The sequence below is a fragment of the Triplophysa rosa genome, linkage group LG19 (assembly GCF_024868665.1).
Source record: "Triplophysa rosa linkage group LG19, Trosa_1v2, whole genome shotgun sequence".
Lineage (NCBI taxonomy): Eukaryota > Metazoa > Chordata > Actinopteri > Cypriniformes > Nemacheilidae > Triplophysa > Triplophysa rosa.
In genome coordinates this window covers 14,434,586-14,453,017 of record NC_079908.1, presented here as the reverse complement: position 1 = coordinate 14,453,017, position 18,432 = coordinate 14,434,586, and the positions used below count along the sequence as shown (strand labels likewise).

Sequence of the window (18,432 nt, the reverse complement as noted above, 5' to 3'; positions counted from 1 at the left end):
AGCTGCCATCTAGCGGTCAAAAAAGGAAGGACGTTTAAAAATGTCGGTTGTAATCAGATTACATATATTATGATTTCTATTGTTTTTATAACAATATTAATGATAGTAATAATTGGGTTTTCTGACATGGTTTCATTTTTAAGCACTTGTCATTCCATCTGTTTTAGCACTAAGCTTAGGCCTACTATTGTTTAGTAATGTATTGTGTTATGGTCTCTGTGGTCTCTGTGTACTGTTGTTGCTGTTTCTGTGTTCTGGATGCTCCTGTCACCAAAACAAATTCCTTGTATGTGCAAAAATACTTGGCAATAAAGCTCTTTCTGATTCTGATGTATCACACAGACTCACATTTAAATGGTTAATATTTCATTTTATTACATTTACTTTTAGGTTAGATGTCACATCAACAGCAAGTTTACATTTATCTGTTTATCGGAGTTACTGAAATCATTCACTTTAAAACTTAAAGAACATTTACAACAATGTGTCATTTGCTAGTATTTGCTCTGAATTTATTAAACATTGTATATTTGTTAACTGATAAAGCAATAAACCTTAGGTGTTATAACCCTTACTTAAATAAAGTAAATAAAATAATATTTCAGATATGTAATGCGGTCAGTCGTTATAAATCGGGGTATTTTGCAAGAACTCGGCTCAGCCAATCAGAATCAAGGACCAGAACTGACCTTTTAATACGAGTCATTTTTAAACTCAACAAAGTTATGGCACTTTTATCAATATATTATAATGTTTATTATAGTTCAGGTCAATCAAATTCTTGGACTCGGACAGTTAAACATGTAGTTTCTATACTTTTGTGTTTTCAGTTCTGGCTTCTATTTTGTTTGATGTGTGTAAAACACTCAAACCGTTTGGCGGCGCTGTCTCTTTATCGATACGCCTGTTGCTACAGACTTCATGCCACGAAGAAGCAGGATCTGATTTGTTCTCCCAGAATGCCTTGCACTTCCTCTTCTCTTACGCGGCCTGAGAATGTAAGTGAGCATAAGAATCCCACTGCATCGATGTTCAAAATTATCCTTTTTGAATCCTCTTCATCATAGCGAATTTTGTAATAATATCACATCAGTGTGTTTACTCGAGTCGTTTATAATATATTCCTGGAATATGGCTTGGCACACACGACGTAATCGCTGTATTTTGGTAAAATGTTTAAGGATAGCCCGTGCGCTGCCATTTTCTAGCCACAGCATTATAGTATGTCTGACTAAGACTTAACACAGCTGCATGTATTAAAGAAAACATTTGCAAGTTAGCTGCATGGAATTAAAGTACTTCACTTTCAGGCAGTCTTGAATGAAATCTGGCAAAAAATAAAAGACTTTGTCGCACCGTCACTGTGTATGAATGAATGCATGTCGTCATGCGTTCTCGTGGTATTGTAGTTCAGGGTCACTTTATTTAATAGTCCGCTACGTAGTTTTATTAATAGTTTGCTAAGCTTGTATTTATTTACAAAGCCATCTAAACACCTGGTGACTTTTCTCAACAGATCTCTGAAAATGGTCCGCTACTCACTCGATCCAGAGAACCCGACTAAGTGTAAGTTGGCAGCTGGTTTTCATCATATGATGGTATTATTAAAGCTCTGGAGTAAATGTTTAACTTCCCTCAACAGCATGCAAGTCGAGGGGCTCCAACCTTCGTGTTCATTTCAAGGTAAGACAAACTAACGTTACTCGTGTTTTTGACTTGAGCTAGTGACATGGGTGTCTGTTTGCGCCATCCTGTTTTAGTTAACAGGTTGCATGTCATATTTACGAAACTTAAATTGGTTGAATGGAACAGATGTGGCTGTAATGATGAGTTTAGGACACCTTTGCATTAATGATGAAAAGAATCTAGCATTTTCTGAGCAGCCATCGTTGTACTGGAGACTGTTTTACGGTTTATTTTGGTGCTGTCATACCTTTTTCTAAATGTATTTTTTCTTTACCACTGCAGAACACCCGTGAGACTGCTCAGGCCATCAAAGGCATGCACATCCGCAAGGCTAACAAGTACATGAGGGACGTCGTAGTCAAGCACCAGTGCGTTCCTTTCCGTCGTTACAATGGTGGCGTTGGCCGTTGTGCTCAAGTGAGTGCTCTAATAGTAAAACTGTATATTAAAAACAATGTCTGTGTTGTTGTGATGACTACAACTTGGGGCACCTTTGGAGTTTATCATGAAAACACTACTTTGTCGGAGCAACATGTAACTCGTTTTCAAATTAAGATGAACTTGGTGATATTGACAGAATTCTTTTTTCTTATTTAGGCCAAGCAGCACGGCTGGACCCAGGGGCGCTGGCCCAAGAAAAGCGCAGAGTTCCTGCTCCACATGCTGAAGAATGCAGAAAGTAATGCTGAGCTCAAGGTATGTCAGTTGAACTGCGCTGGTCTGCACACTGAAATTATGTAATTTTAATGTGAGGACATTTATCACTTTTCCTTTTGTCCTGCACCTGAGCTTAACTTGGGCTGTTTTATCATCTATTTGAAATAAACCTCATGTAAATTGAAACATCTGTAAATTGGTCTGAGTACAGGTCTGACTGTCATATAATTCTCTTTGTTTTTTCTCTCATTGATACCCTGTAGGGTTTGGATGTGGACTCTCTTGTGATTGAACACATCCAGGTGAACAAGGCCCCGAAGATGCGCAGGCGCACTTACCGTGCTCACGGACGCATCAACCCCTACATGAGCTCCCCATGCCACATTGAAATGATCCTCACTGAGAAGGAACAGATTGTTCCCAAACCAGAGGAGGAAGCAGCTCAGAAGAAAAAGGTAAAGTCCTTTTATTAAAAGCTTTTATTGTTTACTTGGCTGTAATGATGAGCTTAGGACACCTTTGTATCGATAATGAAACAAAATTGAACCTTTACTGAACAGCCATTGAGAAGTCTGTGTCTTACTATTTGTGTCTATTAAGACATTAACTACTAGTTGTGCTTGGTCTCTTTGCAGATTTCCCAGAAGAAACTCAAAAAGCAGAAGCTTATGGCTCGGGAGTAAATGTAAATAAAGTCCAACGTTCGTACTACAGAATGACTCTGGTTCTTTTTATTTCCTGTCCTCATATGCACGAAGACATGTTTGTCTTAAGGAAGCTTATGTTTGAATTACATAGACATGAGCTTCTGAGATGATATTTAGATAGTATTAATAATTTGACAGTCAAGCCTATAGGAAAATTTAAATGATACTGGTCTGCCTGTAAATAACCCCAAAATCTGAATTTACTAATACGTATAAAGAACACTGTTAAATGCAACGTAATTTATGTTGAACTTTGTGGCAAAGATGTTCCTTGAATGCTAATGATGGCTGACAATTGAATATTGTGGTTGGTGACTTTGCATTGTTAACACTTAAAGGGATATTTCTTAGGCAAATGAAAAATTTCCCATGTTTTACTCACCCTCAAGGCATCCTGACTGAATATGACTTCTTGAAGAATAATGCAGTCGAAGTTATAATACCACGTATTGTTGTAGTCGAGACCAAGACTTTGAGGGGCTGAGACCAAGACTAGCACTCCCAAAATTCATTCAAAAGATCCTCAAAACGCAAAACATCTAGTGACTTAGTTTCATTGCTTTTTCTTCTAATCAATAGCAACATAGCTCAGAAATGTGCAGAAGTTCAGATTTGTTTGGGACTAGCCAACTGTGTTGGGTGTAAATAGTTATTAAGTAATTACTGTAATTGAATTACTTTTCCCTTGAAAAAGTAAAGTAAGGGATTACTCTTATTTTTTCTGTAATTTAATTAGTTACTTCTGATGTAATTAAACTAAATACTTTGTGTAATATGTGTGTGTAATAGTGGAATTGACATCAAAATTCAGAGTCTAACTTTAAAATCTGTGCTTTAATATATTATTCTCACATTTGTAATACTTTGGTCAGTTAATAATACTACTTTATGTAGTTTAATATTATTTAATTGAATGAATTAAAAGAGCCGTTTCGTGCCTATCCTTGAATCACTTAACTATTCAAGGTTGATGTAGGATATAGAAAGTAATTAGTAATAAGTAACTAAATACTTTTTGGAGAGTAATTTGTACAGTAATCTAATTACACTATTGAATATGTAATTATAACTAGCAATTATTTTTTCAGAGTAACTTACCCAACACTGCTAGCCAAAATAGAAAACTTGTTTAATTGTGTCTAAAACTTAAATGCCTGGTTTCACAGACTGAAATGAATGTTTGACCTGTCTTAACTGAATATAACTTGCCCTGAAATATCTTAATATGACCGTGCTGTTGTTTTGTGTCAAGATGCATACCAGTAATGTATTCAAAGGCATTTTTATAAAAGCGACAAATATCTTAATGAACTAAAGTCACTTATTAACTCGAGGTTTATTGAATAATTATACAAAATATCACATCTGGGGGGTATTACAGAAAGCGGGGTTAATTTACCGTCAACTGAACTCTGGGTTGATTAACCCAAACCTTGCTTACTCTGGGTATGTAGGTTCCAGAACACGTTTGAAGAGTAAGTTTGATTAACCTCCCCAAAGATACCCAGAGTTAACACGCACTCACACAAACAACATGAAGACATTGTCAATGGAACACAGATTTCACAAGTCACCATGGAAACGGCCGGGAAGCTTAAAGTTTTTGACTGTAAAACAACGTTATAAATCAAGAGGTTTTTTTCACAGAAGACTTAAATCTGCGTCAGTGTATTAAGTGTGGCATTAAAAATCATAAAATTGAATTTAAGTTATATGTGTTCATAAAACTAAACGCTATAAATTAATTAATGAAATATATAAATATTTTAAATATATGCACTATTTTTGTACTATAATATTTAAAATACTTACACATCATGGCTCTTTGTTACATAAACTGTAGATTTGTTGAGATGTTTGTAACTGTTATTTTAACATGTCTACTATGGTATTTTACCAAAGTTGTGTATATGTATTTGATCACATTGCTTATTTTGAAGGCAGTATTAAACCTCTTCTTTGTTCCTTCTCTGTATGTTCCTTAAAAAAGCTAGGCTACCTTTATTTGGTTTTCTGAAAACTGTCTTTGCATTGTATCAGCTTTATTTGCATCAGGTGCTGATGTATTCCGATTAATGGAGACTCTTTTAATTGTAGAAACTGCAACGTTTGCCATAATCTTTAAAAAAAATCTCAGTTAACACTTCAGTACACACTAACCATGCTTCATTTGCATGGCATTAGAGGATGAAGGTCTGCTGTGACAGAGGTAGAGAATGAAACGTTAGGCCCACAGTTACATGTCCAAGTCATAATATATCCCTTTTAAATGAATGTATTTCAAATATATCCATTTTCCTTTTTTGGTTTGACTTTGTTAGGCCATGGCTTTCCATATGTTAAAAGAGGTGGAAAAGGCCTATCCTGAAAAGCTAACTGTAATTCGGAGAAAGGCCTTTCAATACTAAACTAGAAGGAGGCCGAGGATCAGAAAGACATTTTAAGGGAATACAGTCAGTATGAAAAACCTTAAGTCTTTTGATGTATTTTATTATGTAAATAGATTTAAAGTTATAATAAGAATTGAAATATGTAATTGTGAACAGAATGACATAGGTGATCCCATTGGGGGTCACCCCATGTAATTGTAATATTGCTGTAAAATTATAATATTATACGTAATCTGTGCTTCCACGCCCACTTGACGCTCATCAAAAGTGATCACGTGAAATGTGTGTTTTTGGAACATTTTGGTGTGAATTCCATGTGAATTCCCATGTGAAACACATAGGATAACATGTAAAAACCCATGGGATAACGTGTGACATGTCTCCACATGTGATCACATGTTCTTCACGTCACCACATGTTGCACATGTCATCCCATGGGTTTTTACACGTTATCCTATGTGTTTCACATGGGAATTCACATGGAATTCACACCAAAATGTTCCAAAAACACACATTTCACATGTGTTTTTTGCACATGTTAAACACATGTTGTATACATGTGATCACATGCGAAAAACATGTAAAAACGTGTGAAATTAATGTGTCTTTTCTGTAAGGGTGCACACACGCGCAAAACCCCGAAGCTCAGTAACATATCCTTGAAATGAACTAACCCGGGAACATAACCTGCTCCGGAGCAGATTATCTTCAGAGAGTGAGTTGCTATGGTTACTTACATACCCTAAAAGATATCTCCGTTTTTGGAACCGAAAGTTGAGGTTATCAGCTAACTAACCCTTAAACTTACCCGGGTATGTCACATAACCAGCTTTCTGGAATACCCCCCTGGTGCTGTCGGTTACAAACTTGCTTCCCTCGGGGTTATTGAATTGTTACACTGTATGTCTGCTAGTCCATAGTTGTTTCCATTACTTTGAAAAGTTAAGTGGCAACGAAATATTGAATAAAAATATTTAGGAAAAATACTACTGATAAAACAAAAAAAAAATAGTTTAAATCTCAGTGTATTTTAAAAGATTGATTTAGGTGGAAGGGTTCGGCTAACAAATGTAAGTGGGGAACTTTTAACTGTCCTTGGTAAATTTGCCCTTATCAAACGAAAAATGTGCGTTCCTTCGTAGTTACTATTAATGCCTGTTTGTAATTATATATAAAAGACCAAAGCTGCCATAATTGTTGCCGTTTTGAGTCTCCATTGGTGTGCTATGAAGGGCACTCAATAGAGAAGAAAACGAAGAGGTGGTTTTACCACCAGAGGGCAATATAGTACTACAAATCTATACTTTTCATTAGAATATGTCAAAGGCATTTGAAAATAAAAATGTGGCAAGGTTTTTATTTTGAAGAATTCAGATTTGCAAGTTACGCATGTGCGAGTGATATATATGGTTATGTGGTCCTTTTTTGCTCTTTGTTGGGAAATTATTTTCCTTAAAATAATATCCTAATATTAACTAACATGAGATCAAAAACCACTTCTTGAAAATAATATACCAAGACGAGATTTAATTAAAGTGACGTCAGAATTGACTTGCCATGTGTGGTTATTAGCTGTTTTGCGCTTTGACCACAAGGTGCTGCAACACCTTGATGGTTCAGTTTAAAACTCATTAAAGGACAGCGGAGAAAAACACACCGAAACACGATATGGATGTATTGCACATTTTTCATATTTCTTATTTACCGACTAAATTATTGCTTGTATGATAACTGTCATAAACGAGGTATTTTAAATATCTTGATAGACTACACTGGAGACAACAGACTATCCAAAGCTATTTTGTGTTTCAGATATTTACTGACACTCAGTTTATCCTTAATAGCTAACGAATACAATAACTTATAATTCGAAATATCTAAATATTCAGTCAAATCTTAACATTCGTTGCATGAAAAATCGAGAAGTTTTGATCTCGGGACTCTTTAGTGTTTTTATTTTCTTTTTTTTTTGTATACGTACAGTACAATAAACCTTAGCATTGAGATAAAATGTAGTGTTTATTCACACTTAATCATTTTGTGATTTGTGTTAGATTTTTCTCCAAACTCCACTGATCATTGTCTAGGCCCTGTCCACAGAAGCTTAAAGCTCATAAGATTTCTGTCTGGCTCACATGACCATCAGCACATGCAGATGTCCCTTTATTTAAGAAATAGATCTCAAATTGACTAGATTGATTTTGTCCCCTTTTTGTATTTAATAGTGGGTCGGATGGCAGCTCTTTTAATGTGCAAATTAAAGCGGTGATAGAGAACCAATGAGGACAGACTCCTAAATTCAGTTCAGACACTCAGCTGACACAGGCTACGTCACCGCCGGGTTTACCCAATCACATCACAATGAGCCCTTCTACTTTCGCAGACACACTCTGAAAGTTTTGACTTTTCCTGCAAAAGACAGCAGGTTGATGAAAATGTTTTATTATCTTCCAGATCTTCATGTGAACTGCTCAGAAAGACTACCTTTTTATTTATAGATTTCAAAACACTGAATAGGCAGCACTCTTTACTCGCTTTGAAGGGACTGTGCTCTTTTATATCATGCCATATTTTAATGCTTTTCCAGATCTGAAAGAAGGGAATGGATTTTGCCAGAGGAGATAAGCATGAAGATTCAGTTCAACTGATTCGGAGTTTTTAGAGTAATTGCTAGGCTTTTTCTTTTAAGGCTCGAGATCGCAAGGTATTTTTTTATTACTACTCGGTTTTCTTATTCAGTCTTCTCCGTTTATTTAAGGGCGCACCGGGCGCATTTACTGTGGGTCGCCTCGGCTCTTCATTGCCTTGCTTCTTGCGAAATATTTAAATAAAGTTCTAGTGTTTTGGTTATGTTAGCGGTGGGTCAAATGGACGGGTCTCGCCAGAGCGCTTTCCTCCTCAACACCCCACCTTTAGCTGCTTTACACAGTATGACCGAAATGAAGACACCACTTTACTCAGCCTACCCGTTATCTTCCACTGGACCAGCATCTTCCACCTCACCGACAGCGACCTCCCCTAATCCAGGTGGTATCCCGGTTTCTTCCCCGGGGTTAAAATCGTCAAGTGGACTTTTAACTCTCGGATCGCTCCAGCAGTGTGCGGCCGCCACACCTCACGGAATAAATGACATCCTGAGCAGACCCTCGATGTTCTCCGCCGGAGCGGCGGCTGCTGTCGCTGCGTCTTCTCCTGCAGGAATCTTGTCTGGACTGCCCCGTTTCAGCAGCCTGAGTCCTCCACCGCCTCCAGGGCTGTATTTCAGCCCCGGTGCCGCTGCGGTGGCTGTGGCTCGCTATCCGAAACCTCTGACGGACCTTCCAGGCAGAACCCCAATATTCTGGCCTGGAGTTATGCAGAGCCCACACTGGAGAGACGCCAGATTTGCATGCTCACCACGTAAGTTGACAATATTCTTTAAAGAAATAACTTCGTCAAGGCTTGTTATGTTCTTATTGCGCCGTGCATATAGGCTACTAAATTATAAATGCAACAAATGACAATAACAACCATATTATAAGTAAGGGGTATATGATTAAGTAATTTAACCTTGCTCCCTCAGATCAAAACTCTGTGCTTCTGGATAAGGATGGGAAAAGGAAACACACACGGCCAACGTTTTCCGGGCAGCAAATTTTCGCGCTGGAAAAAACATTTGAGCAAACGAAATATTTAGCAGGACCAGAAAGAGCGCGGTTGGCCTACTCTTTAGGAATGACAGAGAGCCAAGTAAAGGTAAGACGTCACTTAAATAGTCTTAACAATTTCTTAAAGTGAAGTATGACAGGACAAAAAATGTCTGACTTCTAATAATTCACGTAGACGTTCAAAATAAAAAACACAGTTTTAATTAGTTGAATTAGTAGACCTGTTATTAAAAACATGATGTATCAACCTGATAAATAGGTTTATTGTTTTTATTCAGTTTACAGTATAATATACTTAAATGTTTTTCTGCTTAATTTGTGTATAGCATTAGTTCATTTTAGTTGATTTCGTTTCATTATATATTGCAGTATTTAGAGCTTTAAAACAATTTAATTTCAATTAAAAATTATCTCCAGAAACATGTAAAAAAAGAAATATGATATAGGCCTTTATTTTTATTTCGACCTGTTTTATCTTTTTAATTCTATTTGTGGAGGTTAATTGTTATGGCTGGGCTTTGAAGCTGTCTCTATTGTTTTGACAAAACATTTGTCCAGCACAAATCAGTTATGACATTTGTTTCACTTTAGTGATTTTTAACATTCTTTTCTAAAGTCTAATTCCAATATGCACTTATTGATTTAGATAAATATTATTCGTTCTCTGTTATTTAAATCGAGTTTTATCATATTTTTAATTGTAAAGGTTTGGTTTCAAAATCGAAGAACAAAATGGAGAAAACGGCACGCGGCTGAAATGGCAACGGCGAAGAAGAAGCAAGATTCAGAGACCGAAAGGCTTAAAGGGACCTCGGAAAATGAAGACGATGACGACGATTACAACAAGCCTTTAGACCCAAACTCAGACGATGAAAAAATAACTCAGTTACTGAAAAAACACAAACCAAACTCAGCTCTTATAATTCACACGTCGGAAAAAGAGAGCTCGTAAATGGAAACGGGAAATGGGTTGACTCTTGAGACGAAATTTCTCAAGAAGTGTCAAAATGATGTAGGCTACTGTTTTTCACAATGTCTGATCTCTGGTTTGAATGGAAGGATGCAAACCAGAAGAATATGCACTATCGGTGGAGCTGAACGTGCAACAGTGTCTGGAACAGACACATTTCAACGTAAAGACAACGGTACCTTTTTGTAAATTAACGGCGTGAGTTGTATCTCATAGGAATTATATAACTGTGAATATTTATGTGTAAAATATTTTTAATAGTAAACATGGCAAAATTCGTTCACATCGCTTCAGTTTATATTTTGGTTCAGGATTTGGAATTCGCATTCTCATGTAATTAATTTGTGTTGGTGCATATCATCCTGAAATTTTGTATGGGTGTAAGCCGCCTTGGCCCTTTTTTATCCTTAAAATGTCAAGAATTAAAATATAGAATTATTTCATAATTTACAATTAATGGGAAAATACACCTGAGCGTCATTTATAGCCTAATTCTGTCAAGGATCTGAAGTGTAAATAAACAAACACCTAACCATATATTTGTAATATAATGCATAGTGTTCGTCTCCCAATGTTAGGATGTTTCCTTAATTTTTTCACGATTAATTTATGATATTTTAAGTTTGTAATAGTGTTTGAATCCTGCAAAATGCGCCTTTGCAGGTTCGTGTGTATTGCACTTTTATTTAATAAAATGTTAAACGTATGGAATATTTTTTTCATTTTGTTATTCATGAAATCGCTTATAAATAATTTGTGAATTGTTTATACAAAGCTGTCAGCCATTAATAAACATGCTTACTTTCGGTAAGAGGTTGGTGTTGGGTGTTTAAAAAGTTTACATCGGTCTTGTTAGAGTTCAACAGGCAATTATTCAAAGGGATATTCTCCAATACTTTTTTTCTGTGCCATTATTTTTTGTTATCTGCCCTATTATTATTATGACTTTGGTTTTAACTGTAATTTAATAACTACGTAATTTAAACAAATTCTCTGTTTAATATTTGGCACTTCATTTTACTTGATTTTTTATGTTAAAGACGCCCTTAACGTGCACACTTTTACTATCTGAAAGCTATAGGATGAACTATCAAACTTGCTGTCTGTCTTTAGATCACTGAGACACGCCGGTGAAAAGGTCATATTGGAATAACGGACAGGATCATGAAAGAAGAAAATCGTTTCGGTGGTCTTAAATTGATTTAGGAATAAGCAAAACGCGTCACAGCTTCAATATGTCAGCTGATTCGCGCGATTAGGATCACTGTGTTCTTTAGAAATTGGAAATCACTCAACCGATTTGTTCTCAACAAGCGGACATAAAATTTAATTTATAAGGTGAGGGTGGAGAGGATACACCATGCTATAGTTTGGACTTCCAGAAAACATAATGAATCGCTGAAATAGATATTTTTGAAGAGCAGCGAGTCCATGTCTTCTCCACAGGTTGGATAACCTAAGTGAACTGATTTTTGGTGGCCAATAGAATTGTGTAATAGGCTGCATTCATCATTAAGGGTAGTTAGAAAACGTAAATATTCAGAAATATTTTTTATTTTGTTTAAAAAATAATTATTATGCCAACGGCCTAGTAGTATTTTAAATGCATCATTCTGAAATGTATTGTTTACACATTGCAATAAAAAGATGTTGAGGCAGATGTAAAGCAATCTTAGCTAATATAATATGTAAATAACGAACTCAAACGATAGGGTTACACTTGTTTTAATACTCACTGCCTGCATGTCTGCAAAACAACATTAAGTAGTGCAGTCATTAACTGTTCACTATACGGGTTTATTCTAACATTATAAAACAGGACAATGTTACAAAAAATGCTAGTGAAGTGTTAGCGATTAACCTAATTTCTTTGGACGACAGAATATGTGGCTAAAGGCAAACAAACACATTTGTGATTGAAATTAATATTAATATTTAGGTTGAATTGGTTTTTGCACATTAGTCTGGTACTAGTATAAAAAATGAAATTCAAAAGTATTTCAACAAGAATGTGTGATGATTTGGTGCGCCAAATATTTCAAAATTAGTTTCTATTCTCTCTTTTTAATGGCTTTTGGTGACGTGTATATTAGGAAATCTGGAAACAAACATGCTTGTCATTTGTGATAGTAAATTATTTATTTAAAATATCCACGGTCACCCTAGTTGACCTTTTCTAATGGTTTTGTTCAAAATTCTAATAACGTGATGATTGAAACATCCTTTACAATCGGCAAACTTGTTGGGAGTAATACTTTACATTGGCACATTTTCCACTTGAGTGCACATGCGGTTGATTCTCAATTCGTCCGAAGTTGCGTCTATCAAATGACGTTTACCCAGCAGGATTTCGGCTTTTCAACTAAATAAAAACAGAAAGCGGAGAACTTTTTCGATGAGAAAATTTATTTAGCATATTTTATATGTCAGTTCAATAGTTCGTTCTGTTTTACACAGACATCACTGTTGTTTTCATTGCATTACTTATTAGCCTATTATCTTAGGCTCGATCACTGACGATTTTCTTCAGCATCTCAAACTCTAATGGATCTATCTTTATTTGGATACATATGTAGGCCAATGACCTGATGTCAATAAGTTATCAAATTGCTGTTGAGTGAGAGCTTAATGAACTCATCTGCAATAATTAATCTCTGATTGCTTCACATTAAAATACATTAATGAATATGCTCATTAACTCTGTTACTGTACAAAGCCATTTCATTTGAGGACATCATGATATGAGCTAATATAAAGAACTGCAAATGCTGATTGGCGACTGGGATAAAAAGTAACTCACAAAAAATTATTTACCAATAAGTATAAAGTCTAGTTTATAATAATAGTTCTAAAAACTTTCCACAATGACCTGCTGGTCATGAAAGACTCCACAATGTTGACTTTAGGAACTAAAAGCTTTTAGGGAAGATTCTTGACAGTATTTGGATATTTTATTTGAGATCTTTTTGAAGAAAAAAATGGGACAATAATATAGCACAAGCCTATTTAAACCATGTTTTCGTGTTGAACCGACGGTATTAAACTACACCACATGACATACTCTGTATTAATTCTTAAAAATAGTTTTGTCTATGGTACATTTTAAGGGTTAGATTATACAAAAAACACCTTACTGTTTAAAGATGTTAACTTACTGTTAAATTTGCTGGTTTTCTGGATTTATCTTTGCCACAGGAATTCAGGATTTAACCTGAAATTCAATAAGAAGTCAATATGGCCAGTGATTATGCGTGCATGCTGTAGTGGAGCAAAATGGAAACAATGATTAGCAATAACCATTCCAACTTTGCTGTACAGAGATCAGTAGATCAGAGATCAGTAAATCAGTTTATATAAGAAATATAATTCATCCATTTGCATGACACATGCAACATAGCAAAGAGAAGAAAATCAGCTGAGCAGTTAAAGCAGGCATAGGTGAGATAGACCTGGCTCTTCAAGCTTGCTTGTTCCCCTGATCTGGGTAGAATTATGATCCATCACCGAGGTCCAGGTGTGCTGAACAAGACGTCTATTTCTCAGGGGAGAAATGTTAGCATCTGCTGAGTGCCTGCTGATCTTGTGTTGCAGCTGCACTGTTCCAGGAACAGTGATGGTGTTGCAGCTGGCCACACGATCCTGGGTCAGTGCTACTCTTTCATCAGACACTTGTTGGAAGTGAGGTTAATTAGTTGAGAAATAACAGTCCCTTCCTATACAGCCCCTACCTGAGACGGCATGCATGTTGGGTTTGTATTGTTTAGCAACACTTATTTAGTGTATTTTATTACTTGTGAATGCACAAACCCAAAGCACATAAGCATTCTGTTGTAATTTTAAGTACACATTTTTTTAAACACTGTTTTTCCGGCTACAGCATAAATAAATGAATTCCTCAAATCTCAACGTTTTTTTCTCACTCCCCACATATCTTTGTAAATGGCACTTGGTAAGATATCATTTGACATTTAGTGATGTGACTAATTCGCCGATACTATGTGTTTCAGATAAAGAGCCCCATTGATGGGCTCTATGTTGAACATGTACTACAAGAGATTACATGCAAGACTATGTCACAAGCGGCTGCGGTCGCAAAGAAATTAATGCTGGCTTACATGTGCCTGAGGCCTTATCTCTTTCTCAACCATTTGGAGAGTCCTGATAAAGAGCACCTTGGGATCCCCTATTATGAATGTCACAGCAGCCATCTCATTGGTTTTCACAGTGATGAGCGCTCTGTGATGTGTTCAATGCATGAAAGGTTTTGTTATTTTATCATCTTGTTTTTATTTTAATTCTATGCGTAATGATTATATGGAATGCAACATTTTATTGTTCATGATTTTAATCTCCCATGTTTTACATAATACATTACAAAATGGCTATAGTCAATTTAGAGCATTTTCTAAGGTGGATGCCTGGTTGGTTATTTCAGATCTTAAACATTATAATTTGTGTGTGTGTGTGTGTTTAAAATCATTAACTACTGTAATGTTAATGAATATAACCTTATTGTGTTACTGAAATAGATTGTGTTTACAGTCCCGTAAGCCCTCATTCTTTGCCAACATAATTAAATATTCAGGTGCTGGAGTATATGGCCACTGCCCCATACACAATGCACAATTTATAATGTAGAGTTTACTTGGGGCCAGATTAATTTTTTTAGTGTTGTGAGCACACAGAAGCTGAATTAATCACATTAGTGGTTTTCAACCTAATTAAATAAGCAAATGAATCTTTCGGTTAATGATTGTTAAATGTTATCCTAGGTGAGATGCAGGTGATTGTGGAGGTTTGAGGTTAGTGTGTGGTCATATTGTTCTCCAGGAGCTGAGGTTTTTGGGGCTCCTTGGGTGGTATAACACACTCTAGTGTTTATAATCTTCTGTAATCTTGTCTAATGATGTTCTCATAATCTGTCAAAGCCTCTAGCTGCAGTGGCTTACAAACAAATGGGGATTCACAATCAGATGGTGGTAAACAAATAAGATAAGCACATTTTAATCTGATGGTTATACAGTTTTTGGGGAAAAAATAGGTTTTGTTGTGTGTCTGTGTGTGTGTGTGTGTGTGTGTGTGTGTGTGTGTGTGTGTGCGTGTGTGCGTGTGCATTATTTTTCAAATAAAAAAGACAACATGTAGATTTATTAAACCAGATGATTTACATTTGCTATAAAAAGTGGACTGATGCCAGCGTGTTTAACACTTGTGGTATATGTGTATGTGTCTGTTGGGAGTGTGTGTGTGGGGAAAGTAATGACAAAATGAGCACCTTCAATAGATGGCTCAGGCTATGAATAAACTGCCCTCATCGGCCAAGTCCTGAGATCTGCATTTTATTAGCCAAGCTAAAATAACCTGATAACACATAGCATAGTGCAGCAATAATAACCTCCTCAATCATATTTTAAAAGTCACGTCAAGCCAGGCCAGTAATTCATCTCTATGCAAATACATCAATGTCAGCCCATTAGTATATTGCTAAAGAGGTTTTTTATTAAAATGCATTCTTGCCTTGTCCTTTTTTCCTTTTTTATCTCACTCCCAATAAAACATGAGCCCTATTGCCCAAGAATTATAGCAACTATTAGAGTAACATATGGACAGCATGCACTCTGAAAATAAAAACCAACAGATAAAGTAGCAGGGTCATAGTAGGGTACAAACACTTAGGAAAATGGCAGTGGAGTAATAGATTTCTCCCTGGCTGGCTGAGGAGACCCGGAGTGCTAGTGAAATCAAAGCCTTATTATACATGCATTTAGGGCTGTATTGTGTGGCAGGATGCGTAGCTCTCACTCACTGGAAAGAAAAGTTATGGCCGACACAAAGAGGAGCAGTGCGATGAATTAAAAAGACAATAAAAAGGTGATAAAGTGCACCCTGAATGTATTAAATCTTTTAATGAAATTAAAGTAGTGAAGAAGCTTTGTCACGTCTCTTATCGTTCGCTTTAGTGACATTGAACGAGAGAGAAAGGGAATTATGGGTAGAGCAGGAATCAGCTGATCGTGTGGCTTCTGCTGTTGGCGGACTCAGAGCCAAGTGTTGCCCATTCCAAAGATTTGATCAACCACAGATATACAAACAGTAATCAACGTTTGATAATATAGACTAAATAAAATAAATTCTGTATGTCAACATCTAAAAAAGTTTACATTCACTGAGTATTATGTGGGAAATTCCAGCGTTATGGATGTGACATATAGCCTAAACTCTATGTATTTCTTACCAATTTATTGAACCATCTGTTGATGAAGTGTAGACATTAGAAAATTATCAGTCTATGCACAAGTTTTCTATTTTAAAACAGGGAAATAAACATGAGTTATGGATATGACAAAAAAGAACACCCTTTTTTGAGAGTCAGCTTACTTTGTAGGATTTCTCTTAATTTAAATGCATAAACCAGAAGCAATAATACCCAACAAATGGTGAAGGGATGGCTCTTAACAGAACATAAAATACTTATTGTAGTTTAATTTTCATGTGCCCTTTTATGAGGAATATGAACCGTTATGGATGTGACAATTCTGAAAGCATCTTCCCTGACTATGGAAAATCATGCACTAAAAATAAAAAATGCTTTAAAAACTTTTAAGAGAGATCTTACATGGGTATATTTAAACCACCAAATGTTGACATCTTTGCTATCAGTATGGGGAAAACCTTTGGTAAAAACTAAAAACTTTTCCATGGTAAGGTTGACATATATCCTTTAATGTTGTTAAACCTTTTACTTTAATCTTTTTAACTTATTAAACTTTTGTTTGAAAAAAAAAACTAAAATCTGTTATTGAAAATACATAAAAAGTCAGTATTCACAACTGTCTCTTTAACGCTGATTTGTTACAGTAAACTTGTATATATATATATATAATATGTATATACAGTATGTATGTATATATATATATATATATACATATACAATGATATGTAATTTGAGCTGTTTGCAGGAAATGCCAATTTGAACACAAAAACACACTGACTCACAACCGCTCCTACTGAATACCAACCTACTCTGCACTGAGCCAAGGCAAAGCGCAGCAAACAACTCCCTCTCGTGACGTCAAATGACGCAATGTCGAAAAAGACTGTTTTTGAAGAAGGTCAAAGAAAATGTCACGTCTACTAAATTTGTGCCCTCGTGTCTTGAAAAAAATTTTAAATCCGGCATTAACTTTTCATATAGGTTATATATTCATTTTATTAAAAAAATCTACTTGCAATATGCACTTTAATTTGACTTTAAGTACTTAAAGGAAAAGTTCATCTCAAAATCAAAATTGTGTTATTTCTTACTCACCCACATGACGTTCAACATGTTCGTAGACCTCCGGGCGTCTTCGGAACACAAATAAAGATACTTTAGGTGACATCCGAGAGATATCCAGACCTCCTCATAGACATCAGAGTTATAGTTGTTGTCAAGGTCCAAAAAAGACAATGGTCCATCCGCTCATAGTGACTCAAATGCATTTTTTTGAAGCGATGACAATACTTTATTTGCGAAAAACAAACCAAAATAATGACTTTGATCGATTTATTATCCTCTGTCTTGTCAGTCTATGGTGCGCGTTCTATAGAGCACTTCGAAGCATGCGCCTTCGGTTTGTACGGTTGGGCAAAAAAGTTCAAGTCTTCCTCAATATCGAAATCATAAGACATTTTGCAAAAATCAGCTAATATACAGCATGCGTCTGCTTGTAAACACAGAGTTGCGCTTCCGGGTTGTCAGTCAGAACGCCGGCATCTGCCCCCACCGAATGCGTCGAAGTGCTCTCGTGAACGTGCACCATACAGTGGCGATCCGTGACTCCTCTTCCGGGAAGCAGTAATGCGAAGCTCGGCGAAACATGTATTTAATCCCGTCATGTGTGTGGCGCGTCATGTCAAAATAAGTGCCTGCTGCAGACGCGTCGAAAGGGTTTTTAATAAAAGAGACGCTCGCGTTTGCTAGACACTCGCTTAGTCTCATGTGTAATCAGAGTTAAGTGTTAACGCAGTGTCTTCTGAATGCATAAAATCATAAATCCTTTCGACGCGTCTGCAGCAGGCACGTATTTTGACATTATGCGTGATGCACATAGGTTCACGTGAAGCGCTGAACACGTATTTTGAATTCCTGCTTCCCCTGAAGAGAAGGCACCGAACGCCACTGGCACCATAGACTGACAAGACAGAGGTGAATATATTGATTAAAGTCATTATTTTGGTTTGTTTTTCGGACATAAAGTATTGTCGTCACGTCAAAAAAATTCAATTGAGCCGCCATGAGCGGATGGACCAATTTAACGATGTCTTTAGTACTTTTCTGGACCTTGACAACAACTAAAACCATGATGTATATGAGGAGGCCTGGAAATCTCTCA

The 18,432-nt window shown here is 36.2% G+C and overlaps 2 protein-coding genes and 3 non-coding genes across 5 annotated transcripts; all 5 read left to right on the top strand.

The window, feature by feature from the left end:
• Positions 1-966: 966 nt before the first annotated feature.
• rpl17 (ribosomal protein L17) lies at positions 967-3,059 on the top strand. The gene is made up of 7 exons (XM_057360331.1): positions 967-998; positions 1,517-1,566; positions 1,643-1,683; positions 1,969-2,103; positions 2,284-2,382; positions 2,607-2,798; positions 2,979-3,059. The coding sequence occupies exons 2-7, from the start codon at positions 1,527-1,529 to the stop codon at positions 3,024-3,026; spliced, it is 555 nt and encodes a 184-aa protein (XP_057216314.1). The 5' UTR covers positions 967-998; positions 1,517-1,526; the 3' UTR covers positions 3,027-3,059.
• On the top strand, positions 1,819-1,884 carry LOC130570802 (small nucleolar RNA SNORD58). Its single transcript, XR_008965001.1, has one exon. It is a non-coding gene; the product is annotated as a small nucleolar RNA SNORD58 (small nucleolar RNA).
• Positions 2,150-2,218, top strand: LOC130570804 (small nucleolar RNA SNORD58). The gene has a single exon (XR_008965003.1). It is a non-coding gene; the product is annotated as a small nucleolar RNA SNORD58 (small nucleolar RNA).
• On the top strand, positions 2,838-2,904 carry LOC130570803 (small nucleolar RNA SNORD58). Its single transcript, XR_008965002.1, has one exon. It is a non-coding gene; the product is annotated as a small nucleolar RNA SNORD58 (small nucleolar RNA).
• A 4,787-nt stretch (positions 3,060-7,846) lies between the features above and the next one.
• Positions 7,847-10,794, top strand: nkx6.1 (NK6 homeobox 1). Its single transcript, XM_057360763.1, has 3 exons — positions 7,847-8,839; positions 9,003-9,175; positions 9,794-10,794. The coding sequence occupies exons 1-3, from the start codon at positions 8,290-8,292 to the stop codon at positions 10,037-10,039; spliced, it is 969 nt and encodes a 322-aa protein (XP_057216746.1). The 5' UTR covers positions 7,847-8,289; the 3' UTR covers positions 10,040-10,794.
• Positions 10,795-18,432: the final 7,638 nt, after the last annotated feature.

Bases quoted from the DNA above. Each gene is read 5' to 3' on its own strand.
- rpl17 (XM_057360331.1), top strand. From the start codon at position 1,527: ATGGTCCGCTACTCACTCGATCCAGAGAACCCGACTAAGT. The intron at 1,567-1,642 runs GTAAGTTGGCAG...TTCCCTCAACAG, and splicing joins TCCAGAGAACCCGACTAAGT to CATGCAAGTCGAGGGGCTCC. The intron at 1,684-1,968 runs GTAAGACAAACT...TTACCACTGCAG, and splicing joins ACCTTCGTGTTCATTTCAAG to AACACCCGTGAGACTGCTCA.
- nkx6.1 (XM_057360763.1), top strand. From the start codon at position 8,290: ATGTTAGCGGTGGGTCAAATGGACGGGTCTCGCCAGAGCGCTTTCCTC. The intron at 8,840-9,002 runs GTAAGTTGACAA...TTGCTCCCTCAG, and splicing joins CAGATTTGCATGCTCACCAC to ATCAAAACTCTGTGCTTCTG. The intron at 9,176-9,793 runs GTAAGACGTCAC...TTAATTGTAAAG, and splicing joins TGACAGAGAGCCAAGTAAAG to GTTTGGTTTCAAAATCGAAG.